This window comes from Hemitrygon akajei, chromosome 9 (assembly GCF_048418815.1).
Source record: "Hemitrygon akajei chromosome 9, sHemAka1.3, whole genome shotgun sequence".
In the NCBI taxonomy this organism is placed as follows: Eukaryota; Metazoa; Chordata; class Chondrichthyes; order Myliobatiformes; family Dasyatidae; genus Hemitrygon; species Hemitrygon akajei.
The window spans coordinates 161,872,257-161,885,627 of NC_133132.1; the positions used below are offsets into that span (position 1 = coordinate 161,872,257).

The 13,371-nt window shown below is 41.8% G+C and overlaps 1 protein-coding gene across 1 annotated transcript in view; it reads right to left on the bottom strand.

Annotated features, from left to right (window-relative positions):
- Positions 1-13,371, bottom strand: part of lama4 (laminin, alpha 4) — a 186,053-nt gene that overhangs the window by 22,920 nt on the left and 149,762 nt on the right. Inside the window, exons 31-33 of the mRNA XM_073057415.1 lie at positions 10,907-11,059; positions 5,100-5,253; positions 762-955 (exon numbers count right to left, since the gene is read on the bottom strand). Coding sequence (XP_072913516.1) covers positions 762-955; positions 5,100-5,253; positions 10,907-11,059 — 501 coding nt within the window. The remainder of the gene's footprint in view (positions 1-761; positions 956-5,099; positions 5,254-10,906; positions 11,060-13,371) is intronic.

The following is a 13,371-nucleotide window of genomic DNA, read 5'->3' on the forward strand; positions in this document are numbered from 1 at the left end:
CTTAGGAGACCCTGATGCATAAAACCAAGAATGGTCAGGATGGAAAAAACAGCTTCTTCCCTCAGGACATTAGGCTTCTGAACTCCCTGCCACAGCACATTTGCAGTGTCATCAGATCATTTATACTGTACCCTACAATATTTATTTTATGTACTTTATTTTGTTCATCTATATGTAATCCATTTGTAGATTTAATTCTTACTTTCCTTAGTTATTATGTATTATGTGAATTATCATGTACTATATGTGAATTATTGTGTATATGTGTGTAAATATGTACTTTACACCCTGGTCCAGAGAAACATTGTCTTGTTTGACAGTATATATGTATATAGTTAAATGACAATTAACTTGACTTGACTTGTTGCCAAACTTAACAATTATTTGTACATTGTGTTTTATGGGTTGCTGTTAGATTTATATTTATTGTGATTTTATATGGTGCTTTGGATTTGGAATAACAATCATTTCATTCTCCTTTACACTCTTGTACTGAAGAACGATACTAAATAATCTTGAATCTTGAATTAGAAGTGAACAGAAAAATACTTTAGGCCGGTGTCATTTCTACTCCTCAGAATCAGCTAAATTTAGCATAGATTTGCCATTCATTTAAGTGGGCAGTGCGCTGAATGCACCCCTAAGACCAGAGACATGACCATTCTCATAATACTGAGAGGATGTTTGTTCCACTGTAGAGCTGTTGTCACTGGCAAATACACTCAACAAAATGGTTTTGAAATTCAACGTCATTCACTTACCTACTGTTGAAAAACTGAGGGATTCCATGAATCTCCTGCCTGCTGTTGGGAATTCCCCCATACTGATACGCACGGTGGATTGTTTTGAGATTGTTGGTTTTGCTGCAATGTACATCTTCATTCAGATTATTTCCTCCTGTCTTTGAATCATGGGCTATTGGATGCTTTACTGATTCTTCTTTATTGGTCCCCAACTTTACCAAAGAACAGAAATAACACAATCAGAAAAGTGCAGATGTTTCAGCTCTTTCCCACAAAAATACTATGCTTAAGAGTTAAGTCCATTTTGGAGCACCAAGCATGCAGGAGGCCAATGTAAACACATTGTGCTCTGCCTCCAAAGTTAATTCCATTGAAGTAAACAGAATGAATGACAGGGACAGGGAACTTTGTGATGTCACAGTGTAATGAGCTTGGGGTGGGGGTGGAGGGGTACCTATCATGGATGAAGCTAGTCAAAAAACATGGCTGAAGATGCTGGAAATCTGAAATAAAATAAACAATGCTGAAAAAATTCCACTGATCAGACAGCATCTACTGAAAGAGAAATAGAGTTAGCAACTCAGTACAAGGCCCTCCTACTTTTCATCTACCTTCCTTCTCACCTGGCTTCACCTGTCAGCTTCTAACTTGAACTTCTTCCCCTCCCCCCATCTTCTTATCCTGGCTTCTTCCCCCTTCCTTTCCAGTCCTGATGCAGGGTCTCAGCCGAAACATCGACTCTTTATTCCTCTCCATAGATGCTGCCACCTGCTGAGTTTCTCCAGCATTTTATGTGTGTAACTCCGGATTTCCAGCATCTGCAGAGCCTCTTGTGTCTAATACAAGAGCCTTTGCCAGGACACATTAATAGATTTCATGAATAATCCTATTTATAGCTGGCAGTTACAGGAGCCATTTTATGAAGCTCTGCTCTTGGCATGAAGGCTTTCCTGTTGCAAATCAGGACTGACGCTGCGATCTACGTCTGCATATGGTGAAACTTCATCCCATGAGCCTCAAGTTGTAAAATTACTCTTTAAGTATAAATGTTGGTAATATGCATCCTGATATTATCACGTCTTTTCAAGTCTAGGTCGTTCTAGTGAAATCAGAGCACTCAGTTTGTGATTTAAGCATTTATCTACTATTTAGTTTGTGCTCGCGTGATCTCATAGCTTCACTGTGAAAACAAAGACCTAGTATGATCATCTGGTGACTTGGAAATCTTGTTTGTCCAACATCTGGTTCATGCAGTAATATTTTCCTAGTCCCTTCTCATTCACTGGGCTATGCTGCCTGTAGCCTCATCTAGCCTGTAGCTTCTGTACTCCCTCTACACTCTTTAAGACCATGGTTCTTAAAGTCAAAAGTCAAATCTTAATAGCCAAAGTCAAATGAAATTTATTATCAAAGTATATATTTTATCATATACTACCTTGAGGTTCATTTTCATGCGGGCATTTACAGAAACATAAATAAAATAGAATTTATGAAAAACTAAACATAAACAAAGACTGACAAACAATCAATGTGCAAAAGAGAAAAAATGTGCAAATGAGATAAATAAATAATTCTGAGAACATGAGTTGTAGAATCCTTGAAAGTCTGTAGGTCGTGGAATCAGTTCAGATTTGAATGAGTGAAGTTATCTATGCTGGTTCAGGAGCCTGATGGGTGAAGGTTATTAACTGTTCATGAACCTGATGGTGTGGGAGCTAAGGCTCCTGTACCTCCTGTCCAATGACAGCACTGAGGAGAGAGTATGGCCTGGATGGTGGAGGTCTTTAATAATGGATGCTGTTTTCTTGTGGCAGTTTTCCATGTAAGTCTGCTCAGTGGTGTAGAGAGCTTTGCCTGTGATGGATTGACCAGCGTAGAGGGCTTTGCCTGTGATGGGCTGACCAGCGTAGAGAGCTTTGCCTGTGATGGATTGACCAGTGTAGAGGGCTTTGCCTGTGATGGGCTGACCAGCGTAGAGAGCTTTGCCTGTGATGGATTGACCAGTGTAGAGGGCTTTGCCTGTGATGGGCTGACCAGCGTAGAGAGCTTTGCCTGTGATGGATTGACCAGTGTAGAGGGCTTTGCCTGTGATGGACTGACCAGTGTAGAGGGCTTTGCCTGTGATGGACTGACCAGTGTAGACAGCTTTGCCTGTGATGGATTGACCAGTGTAGAGGGCTTTGCCTGTGATGGACTGACCAGTGTAGACAGCTTTGCCTGTGATGGATTGACCAGTGTAGAGGGCTTTGCCTGTGATGGATTGACCAGTGTAGAGGGCTTTGCCTGTGATGGACTGACCAGTGTAGACAGCTTTGCCTGTGATGGATTGACCAGTGTAGAGGGCTTTGCCTGTGATGGACTGACCAGTGTAGACAGCTTTGCCTGTGATGGATTGACCAGTGTAGAGGGCTTTGCCTGTGATGGACTGACCAGTGTAGACAGCTTTGCCTGTGATGGACTGACCAGTGTAGACAGCTTTGCCTGTGATGGATTGACCAGTGTAGAGGGCTTTGCCTGTGATGGATTGACCAGTGTAGAGGGCTTTGCCTGTGATGGACTGACCAGTGTAGAGGGCTTTGCCTGTGATGGACTGACCAGTGTAGAGGGCTTTGCCTGTGATGGATTGACCAGTGTAGAGGGCTTTGCCTGTGATGGACTGACCAGTGTAGAGGGCTTTGCCTGTGATGGATTGACCAGTGTAGAGGGCTTTGCCTGTGATGGACTGACCAGTGTAGACAGCTTTGCCTGTGATGGATTGACCAGTGTAGAGGGCTTTGCCTGCGATGTACTGGGCTGCATCCACCACTCTCTTCCCACTTTATAAGCTCCATTTCCACTCAGTGTTGCCCCATTTCTCATGCTCACTGGGCCCCGATTCCCATGCTCCATTTTCAATCTCTTTAACTCTTGTTTCCTGAACTTCATCTCCACTTTGCTGCTCTTCAGTTCCTCAGCTCTATTTAAATTTGCCTGGTTTAGACAGTATTTATTTTATCTACTTAGAAATATAGTCTGGAAGGTCCCTTCAAGACCTGCGAGCCACATTGTCCCAGCAACCTGATTAACCCTCACCTAAATACGGGACAATTTACAATGACCAATTAACTTACCCAATATGTTATTAGACTGTGGGAGGAAACAGGAGCACCCAGGGAAAACCCATGTATTCCATGGAAAGGATGTCCAGAGGCTCCTTACAGAACAGTGCCAGAACTGAACTTTGAACACTGACACCCCGAGCAGTTGCACTAACCACCACTCTACCATGGCACCTCTACAGTTGATTATAATCAGTGGGTTGTAATTCACTGGTCTGCAAAATCCAGTAGTCTGGCACTGCCAATTTTCCAAACAAATACAGAGAATTGAGGATTTATTGTGTCAGCAGCCTGACCAGTATAATAATTTTTCTCTGGTCACTCCTTAGTTCTGCCTGTTATTTATGTTGTTCCGCTCATTGGTGTTCTATTGTAATAGATTTCCTGTTCCCTTCATGTACAAATAACATTAAATCATTTCCGTTCCTCTGATTCTCCCAACATTTTACCTGTTCACTTGTTTCAGAAACTTCAGAGAAGTATTTATGTTGACTTGGTTACTTTTGCTTGTCACTTTGAGGAGTTTACAAATCACAGTTCTGACAGATCATTAAATTCAGAATTACTCTGTTAATTTCAAACATTGACAAGATATGTTCTAATATTCTTAGCTTATTATAAATGTTGTCCAATTATAAATTGTGGACATCTAGATTTGTGGACTTGAGGAAGATGCAAGAAGCTAACAATAGATTCAAAGATTCAAAGTACATTTATTATCAAAGTATGTTTGCAGTATACAACCCTGAGATTTGCCTTCCCGCAGATAACCAGGAAACAAATAAACTATGGAACTCATTCAAAGAAAAACATCAAACACCCAACACGCAAAAAAAGAACAAATTGTGCAAAAGGCTAAAAAATGAGCAAGAAACACAGAATATAAAACATCAAACCACAGAGTCATTGACACAGTCTAGGAATGTTCAGTTTAGTTCAGTTCAGTTCAATTTAGAGCTCTGTCATTCATCGACTGCGGGCCACTGAGCCAGTCTGCCCAAATAAAATAGCACAAAATGGCAATAAAAACGCAGTAACTAGAAACCAGAAAGTAGATGTATAATTCAACTCATGACTTTTTAAAGTCCATAATTAAACTGGAGTTTCAAGTCCTGTATCAGTTCTATTTCATCCATCATATTAAAGGAATTTAATGAATTGCTTCACTGAAGCAATGTGCGCAGCTGCCTAGACATGGCTGAATTAAATTCAAAGTTGTCGAAGTATTGACAGTAATACCCATGCATAAATTGATTACCTTTCTATCGCGTCCTCTCTTGGCTTTTGCAAAGTTCTTTTCATGCTTAAGAGAAATTGCTGCTGGCAGAGTCTCAATAGGACAGCCTTGTAGAGAGGCTTGTACTTTCTCAGTGTATGTCTGGAAATCTTCTACTTCAATATCTTTACCAAGTCTGTTACATTTATAGAAGAAAGAAAAAGAAGCTTCCAGTACACTTTGAAATCACAAAAATGCCAAGACTTTGTTCAAAATACCACATACTGCTGTTGGACTCAATTTCACAAAGAGAAGTACAGCATGGAAAGAGGCCCTTTGGCCCATCTAGTCCATGCAAAGAAGTATGAAATGCTCGACTCCTTTTCAGAGCGCAATGTTGTCAGAAGAGTCAAGTTTTTCCCCTTTACATTCGGAAATGTCTTTTCTGGTCTTTACACACATTGTAATAATTATTGATAATTTCTATTTCATGCATGTTGTGCAACTTAAAGTCTCTTAGTTCATCAGAATTCTGTCAGATTTATTTTGCACATATTATGGAATTTGCTGCCATAGGCAGCTGTAGAGCCAAGTCACTGGGTATATTTAAGGCAGAAATTGATAGATCCTTGATTAGTCAGGGTGTGAAACGTTACAGGGAGAAGGGAGAAGGCAGGAGTTTGGGGCTGAGAGGGAAAATGAATCAGTCATGATGAAATGGTGGACACAGACTCGATGGGGCAAATGGACACATTCTGCTCCTATATCTTATGGTTTTTGTCTAACTTGATATAATCTGTCACCTTACAGAGGCATTACTTTGGAAAGATTTTCATTGTCAAATTCCTTTTAACAATTAACAGACTTCAAATTTTATGCTGGAGATTCTTTGACGCAACAGATACTCACAATGTTAAGCTTTTTTTTATCAGCTTCTGAGTCCAGCATCCAATCTTCACAGCACAATGAAGCTTGGGTGGCGATTAGCTTAAGAATTTATTGCAATATGTCAACAGGTCATTCTACTGAAAGTATTAAATAATGACATCAGAGAAAAGATAGGCACGTTGAACACTGGAAACACGAGAGATTCTGTAGATGCTGGAAACCAAAGTTACACACACAAAATGCTGGAGGAGCTCAGCAGCTCTGGCAGCACCAATGGAGAGGAATAAACAGTCAATCTTTCGGGCTGAGATTCCTTCATCAGGACTAGGAGAAGAAGTCAGAATAGTAAAGTGAGGTGTGCAAAGTGTCTTTAGTGTCAGATTCTATTGTAAGAAACATTACGTTGTTATAGTAGGTGACGTTAACTTTCCACATATTGACTGGAACTCTCATACCGTAAAGGGACTAGACAGGACAGAGCTTAGACCATAGACCATAAGATATAGGTGTAGAAGTAGGCCATTCAGCCCATTGAATCTGCTCCACCATTCAATCATGGGCTGAACCAATTCTTCCAGTCATCCCCATACCCTTTTATGCCCTGGCTAATCAAGAACCTGTGCCTTAAATACACCCAATGACTTGGCCTCCACAGCTGTTCCTGGCAACAAATTCCACAGATTTACCACCCTCTGAGTAAAGTAATTTCTCTGCATCTCAGTTCTAAAAGGACATCCTTCAATTTTTGAAGTCATGCCCTCTTGTCCTAGAATTCCACACCATGGGAAATAACTCTGTGTTCAGGAAGTCCCATTGCGAGGGATACTGGATTTGCTATTAGGGAATGGGATAGGGCAGGTGACAGAAGTTTGTGTAGGGGAACACTTTGTATCCAGTGACTAGTTTCAAAGTAAATAAGCAAAACTATAGGACTAGCACGGGTTGCGACTCTAAATTGGAGAAAGGCCAATTTTGATGATCTGGCAAGAGTTGATTTGGGACAGGCTATTTTCCGGCACAGCTGTACTTTGTAAGTGGGAGGCCTTCAAGAGCAAAATTTTGAGAATACACACCTTGTATGTGCCCGTCAGAGTAAAAAATAAAAGGTAACAAGCCTAGGGAACCTTGGTTTTCAAGAGTTATTGAGGTCCTGGTAAAGAGAAAAAAGGTGTATAGCAGGTATTGGCAGGTAGGAACAAAGGAGGTGCTTGTGGAGTACAAGAAATGCAACAGAGTGCTTAAGAAAGAAATCAGGAAGGCTAAAAGCAGTCATGAAGTTGCCCTAGAAGGCAAGATGAAAGAGAATCTCAAGGGACTCTAGCGATACGTTAAGAGCAAAAGGATTGCAAGAGACAAAATTGATCCTTTGGAAGACCAAAATGGTAATCCATGTGTGGGAGGCAAAACAGATGGGGGAGATGTTAAGTAAATTCTTTGCATCTGCATTTACTCAGGAGATGGATACAGAGTCTATGGAAGTGAAGCAAAGCAGAATCAACTTCTTGGATCCTATACAGATTACAGAGGTGGATGTTTTTGCTACACTGAAGCAAATCAAGATGGATAAATCCCCAGGGCCTGACAAAGTGTTCCCTTGGACCCTATGGGAGGCAAGTGCAGAAACTGCTGAGCCCTAGCAGAGATATTTAAATCATCCTTAGGGACAGGGGTGGTACCAGAGGATTGGAGGATAGCCAAAGTTATCCCACTGTTTAAAAAAGACTCTAAATATAAAACAGGAAGTTATAGGCCTGTGAGTGTGACATCAGTTGTGGGAAAGTTATTGGAAGTTATTCAAAGGGTTCGGATATATAAGTATTTGGATAGGCAGGGGCTGATTAAGCAATATGGACAACATGCTGGAGGACAGCATGATTAAGGATAGTCAGCATGGCTTTGTAGATCATGTCTAATCAATCTTATAGAGTTTTTTGAGGAAGCTACCAGGAAATTGGATAAAGGCATGTCAGTGGATGTTGTCAACATGAAATTTAGTAAGGTATTTGACAAGGTCCTGCATGGGAGGCTGGTCAAGAAGGTTTAGTTGCTTGGCGTTCAAGATGAGGTGGTAAACTGGATTAGACGTTGGCTTTGTGGGAGAAGCCAGAGAGTGGTAGTAGATGGTTGCCTCTCTGACTGGACGCCTGTGACTAGTGGTGTGCCACAGGGATCAGTGCTGGGTTCTTTGTTTTTTGTCATCGATATCAATGATCTGGATGATAATGTGGTTAACTGGATAAGCAAATTTGCGGATGACACTGTTAGAGTGTGTAGTGGACAGTGAGGAAGGCCACCATGGCTTGCAGAGGGATCTGTATCAGCTGGAGAAATTGGCTGAATATTGGCAGGTTGAACAATGCAGACAAGTGCGAGGTTTTTGAAGTTCAGTAGGACCAATCAGAGTAGGTCTTACACAGTGAACGGCAGGGCACTGAGGAGTGTGGTAGAACAAAGACTTCTGGGAAAACAGGTCCATAATTCATTGAAAGAGGCAACACAGGTAGATATGGTTATATAAAAAAAATGCTTTTGGCACATTGACCTTCATAGATCAATGTAATGAGTGCAGGAGATGGGATGTTATGCTGAAGTTGTGTAAGACATTGGTGAAGCCTAATTTGGAGTATTGTGTGCAGTTTTGGTCACCAACTTACAGGAAAGATATAAACAAGGTAGAAAGAGTACAGAGAAAATTTACAAGGATGTTGCCAGTCTGGAGGATCTGAATTACAAGGAAAGATTGAATAGGTTAGGACTGTATTTTTTAGAACATTGAGATGAAATTTGATAGAGACATAAAAAATTATGAGGGATATAGGTAGGGTAAGCAGGCTTTTTCCACTGAGGTTGAGTTGAACTACAACCAGAGGTCATAGGTTAAGGGTGAAAGGTGATAGTTTAAGGGGAACACAAAGGGAAACCTCTTCACTCAAGAGCGTTGCAAGAGTGTGGAATGGCTGCCAGCACAAGTGATCCATGCGAGCTCAACTTCAACATTTAAGAGAAGTTTGGATAAATACATGGATAGTAGAGGTATGGAGGGTTATGGTTCTGGTGCAAGTTGATGGGAGTAGGCAATTTAAATGGTTGTGGAATGGAAACATGAGGAAATCTGCAGATGCTGGAAATTCAAGCAACACACACAAAATGCTGGTGGAACGCAGCAGGCCAGGCAGCATCTATAGGAAGAAGCGCTGTCGACGTTTCGGGCCGAGACCCTTCGTCAGGACAGTGGTATGGACTAGGTGGGCCAAAGGGCCTGTTTCTATGTTGTCCTTCTCTATGACTCTATATGTAGAAATAAAGGATTTTTTTCCTATTAAGTAGCTAGACTGTGGACAATATGTCGGGGCAATTTCTAATTATATAGCTACAGTTATAGATTTTGCTGTTGTAAATCCAGATTCTTTGAACTGAAGTTGTTTTAACAGATATTAAAATATGCAAGGCAACACCCTAGAAGAGTTGAAAGTAGCAGCTGATCCCTCATTTGGAAAACTCCCTTGTTTTCTTTATGCATAGCTGGGATGCCTAAGACTTTTGCAAAGCATTGTATTTCACAGAGTGGTGTGGAGGATATGTTTGTAAATCTCCCGGGAGCAAAGGATGTTGGGAATAGGGAGAATGGGGCATCGTGGGTGCAAAGGGTGTTGGGAATGGTGAGGGTGGAATGCTGTGGGACATGTGTGGGACAGGTGGCAGAGGAGTGCCAGTGATGGGTATTGGATTGGGTGCAGACACACCCAGCCTTTAGACACCAGGCATGATCATTTGATTCCAAATACTTGGTTTATTGATCATTACAGAATGTCTCTCTGGTGCTTCCCACTCACTCCCCTCTCCTCCTTTTCCTAAACATGATTCCCCTTTCCTTGTCTCTTTCCCACTCTCAGTCCACAATAGAGACCCATATCAGAATCAAGTTTATTACCAGTCACATATGTCATGAAATTTGTTTTCTTTTTGCAGCTCCAGTACAGTGCAATACATAAAATTACTACACTACTGTGCAAAAGTCTTAGGCACCCATATATATATGTGAGCTAAGACTTTTGCACAGTCAAAGGAACTTAAAAATCCTAAACAAGATGTTAAAAAAATCATGAAGATATTCTTCTGACTAGGACTGGGATCAGTATTAAAATATTGGAGCAATACAACAAAGTAATGGAGGAACGCAGTCATGATGGAGGGTCTCAACTCGACAAGTTGACTATCCATTTCCCTCCATAGATCCTGCCTGACACATTGAGTTCCTCTTGCTCTTTTGTAGTGCTGTTCCAAATTTCCAGCATCTGCACTCTTGTACTGTGTTGGTATTAAGACACTAGCTTGTTTATGAGATTTATTAATTTATTCTCCCAGATTTCCAGGATGAAAATAACATTGGCATGTGAAGAAAAGGATGTTAGAATGGCACTTGTAGTAGACTTGCACTCTCACACTGACCCTTATGTCACCCTGATCTCCGGTGTTGTCCACTTGGAGTTTGCGCCTTCTCCTTATGTGGTTCATCTACGACAGAGCTTCCAACCTGGGATCCACGGATCCATTGATTAATGGTGTTGCTCCATGGCATAAAGAAGTTCGGGAACCTCTGCTTTAGGGCCTCTGGTTTCTGTCCAGATCCCAATGATATGCAGGTTAATTGGACACCTTAAGTTTCTGTGCTTGTGCATTATTATAATTTAGGGCAAGGGTTCCCACCCTGTGGTCCACAGATCCTTTGGTTAATGGTAGGGGTTCATGGCATAAATAAGTTGGGAACCCCTAGATTCTAGGGGGTAGATGCTGAGAACAGATTGCATGGAATATTAGTAAGAAACGGGGAGTTCTCTTTCAGCCAACATTGACGAATAGTCTCTTTTTGTGTGTGAGGGAATATATGGAAAGAAGCATCCACATGTTATCCATTTTATTACATGCACGTCTACTGTAGATTAAGTTAAAAACACCCTTACCTACTCAGGTACGCATTGTTGATGCAACCTGTGAGGTTTGCGTGCTGTCTGTTTGGTGAACCTCCAAAGTAGAATTTCCCTTTTGTTTGCCCCGTTTCTTGTGAGGAGCAAACTTCTGTTGCTGTGTCTTTATCATCTATAATTAATTGGCAACTAAAAGAAAGTGGAAAAAACATTATTATACCACAGCTTCTTTATATATCACAATCAATGTATTCTGTAGATGCTGGAGACACAAAATGATGGAGGAGTTCAGCTTGTCAGGCAGCGTCTATAGCGAGGAATAAGCAGTTGCCATTTTGAGCTGAGACAACTTCATCAAGACGGGAAAGGAAGGGGGAAGATGGCAGAATAAGAAGGTGGGGAGAGGGGAAGGAGTACAAGCTGATAGGTGAGGGGGATGGTGGGTAGGTGGGAAAGGGCTTAGTCGGTACACGTTGCTTATGTTGTCCATGTTGCCCTTATCATGCATGGATGAAATAACTGTAGAGAAAGGTTTTGCACCAACAATGTTTGTGTTCAAACAATTTGCCTTCAGGATTCACTAATGCCTTGTTGAAACATTTGACTTCAATCAATGAAATTTTGCCCCGTTCCCAAACCTTTAATTTAATTGGGATTTTTTGTTGTCACATTTGGCTCCATGCTTCAAATCATAGTTTGGCTGCAGATCATTTAGACGATATGTCCATCATCATCATTGTTACGTGCCATGGCATATGACATAAACATTCAGTCTTTCCATGACCATGATAGTTCTTGGCAATTTTTTCTCAAGAAGTAATTTGACATTGCCTTCTTCTGGGCAGTGTCTTTACAAGACGGGTGACCCCAGCCACCTTCAATACTCTTCAATACCTGTCATCAGTGGTCACATAAACAGGACTTGTGATATGCACCAGCTGCTCGTATGACCATCCACCATCTCTTCCCATGGCTCCACATACCCCTGATCGGGGGTGGGGGGGTGGGGAGGGGGAGGGGCTAAACAGGTGCTACACCTTGCCCAAGGGTGGCCTGCAGGCTAATGGAGGGAAGGAGTGCCTTCCACCTCCTTTGGTGGAGACGTATCTCCAACCCGCCACCCATACTCTGTATATCCACACCTATATATTCACCTTCATCCAAACATACTTTGTGCTAACAGTTGCCAATAAGAATTCCTTCTGACAAGACAGGGTCTGTCAGTCCAAATGGAGAGTCCCACCAAATGTTGATGGGGGAATGTTACTAATAAAGATGGAAGCTGATGGTGTGACCATGGTCTTCAGTAAATCATTTGGAAAGAATGTCATTGTCACAACAACGGATTTGACAGCGCAGTAGATACGGCAATTGCGCTTGTGAATATGCACGTGTCAGCTAATTATTATTTAATCGTGATAGTATTTAACTCCTTGTCATTGTAGTGCTTGTCGAGACTTGGACAGAGCAGAGCAACGCTTCGCTATCTGTTTGCATTAGGCCTTCCCTGAGAAATTGGGCTGTCGAGTCAACTGGCTCTGAAGCCTAGTGGTATTCGTTTAATGTTTAGATGTACTTTTCAGCTGCAGTGTAGGCTTCATTTTCCATTTGGGAGTTTTAGTTAACAGCCCTGTTTGGCCTAGTGTTTATTGTTTTATTTTCCTTTTAACGCTGTTTGCATTTGTAAGGGGATTTCTTCTTTTTCTTTGTTACTGTGTATGTAATCAAAATGGCTTCTTTGTTTTGTTAAAAGTAGGAATGCTTCTTTGTTGCGAGAGAGTGCTGGAAGCTTGTTTGGGTTAAAATTTACTGATAACGAGAATTGTATTCCTTTGTAAACCAATTGGGATTAATGTTGTTCTTTCTTCTGAGTCTGTAAGCTATTGTTGGCGGGCTTTTGGGGAGATCGGCGTGAGGGGTTGAGAGAGAGAGGACACGATGCTGTAAGCTGGGCGAGGGTCCAAGGCCAGGAGGTACCCCGTGGAGAGGAGATGAAGCTAGATGTGCTTGGTTGACCACTTCGGATGGTCCTAAGCTGCGAGTCGAGGAGTTCGGAGGGGATCGAATGGTGGCCAGAAGACTTCAGTAACTGAGCTCCAAAGGTTGTGCATGAAGTGGTTTGGACTTTGATAAGTTTGGCGCCTTTTCTTTATTGTTTTTCCTTCATATATACTGTATCGTTATTAATCACTTAGTTATAGTAACCTTTATAAATTGTACTCATTTAATCACATATGGTGTACTGTCTGTTTTTGGGCGAGGCAGGGACATCACACAGCATCCACACCAGTTGATTACCCAGTTTGGTGGGGCCGAAGGCTACTCCCCCTAGATGAGAATGAGCTGAGCGAGCCTGAGGCGACCCAGGGGGTTACACATTAAAGTCTGGTGAACTATCGACCTGCTTCAGTATCTCTCACTCCGCACTTGGGTCATATCTGTACCTGGTAACAGTCATAACATCCCTGCAGTCAGCACAGATCATGTCAGAGCAGTCGCCA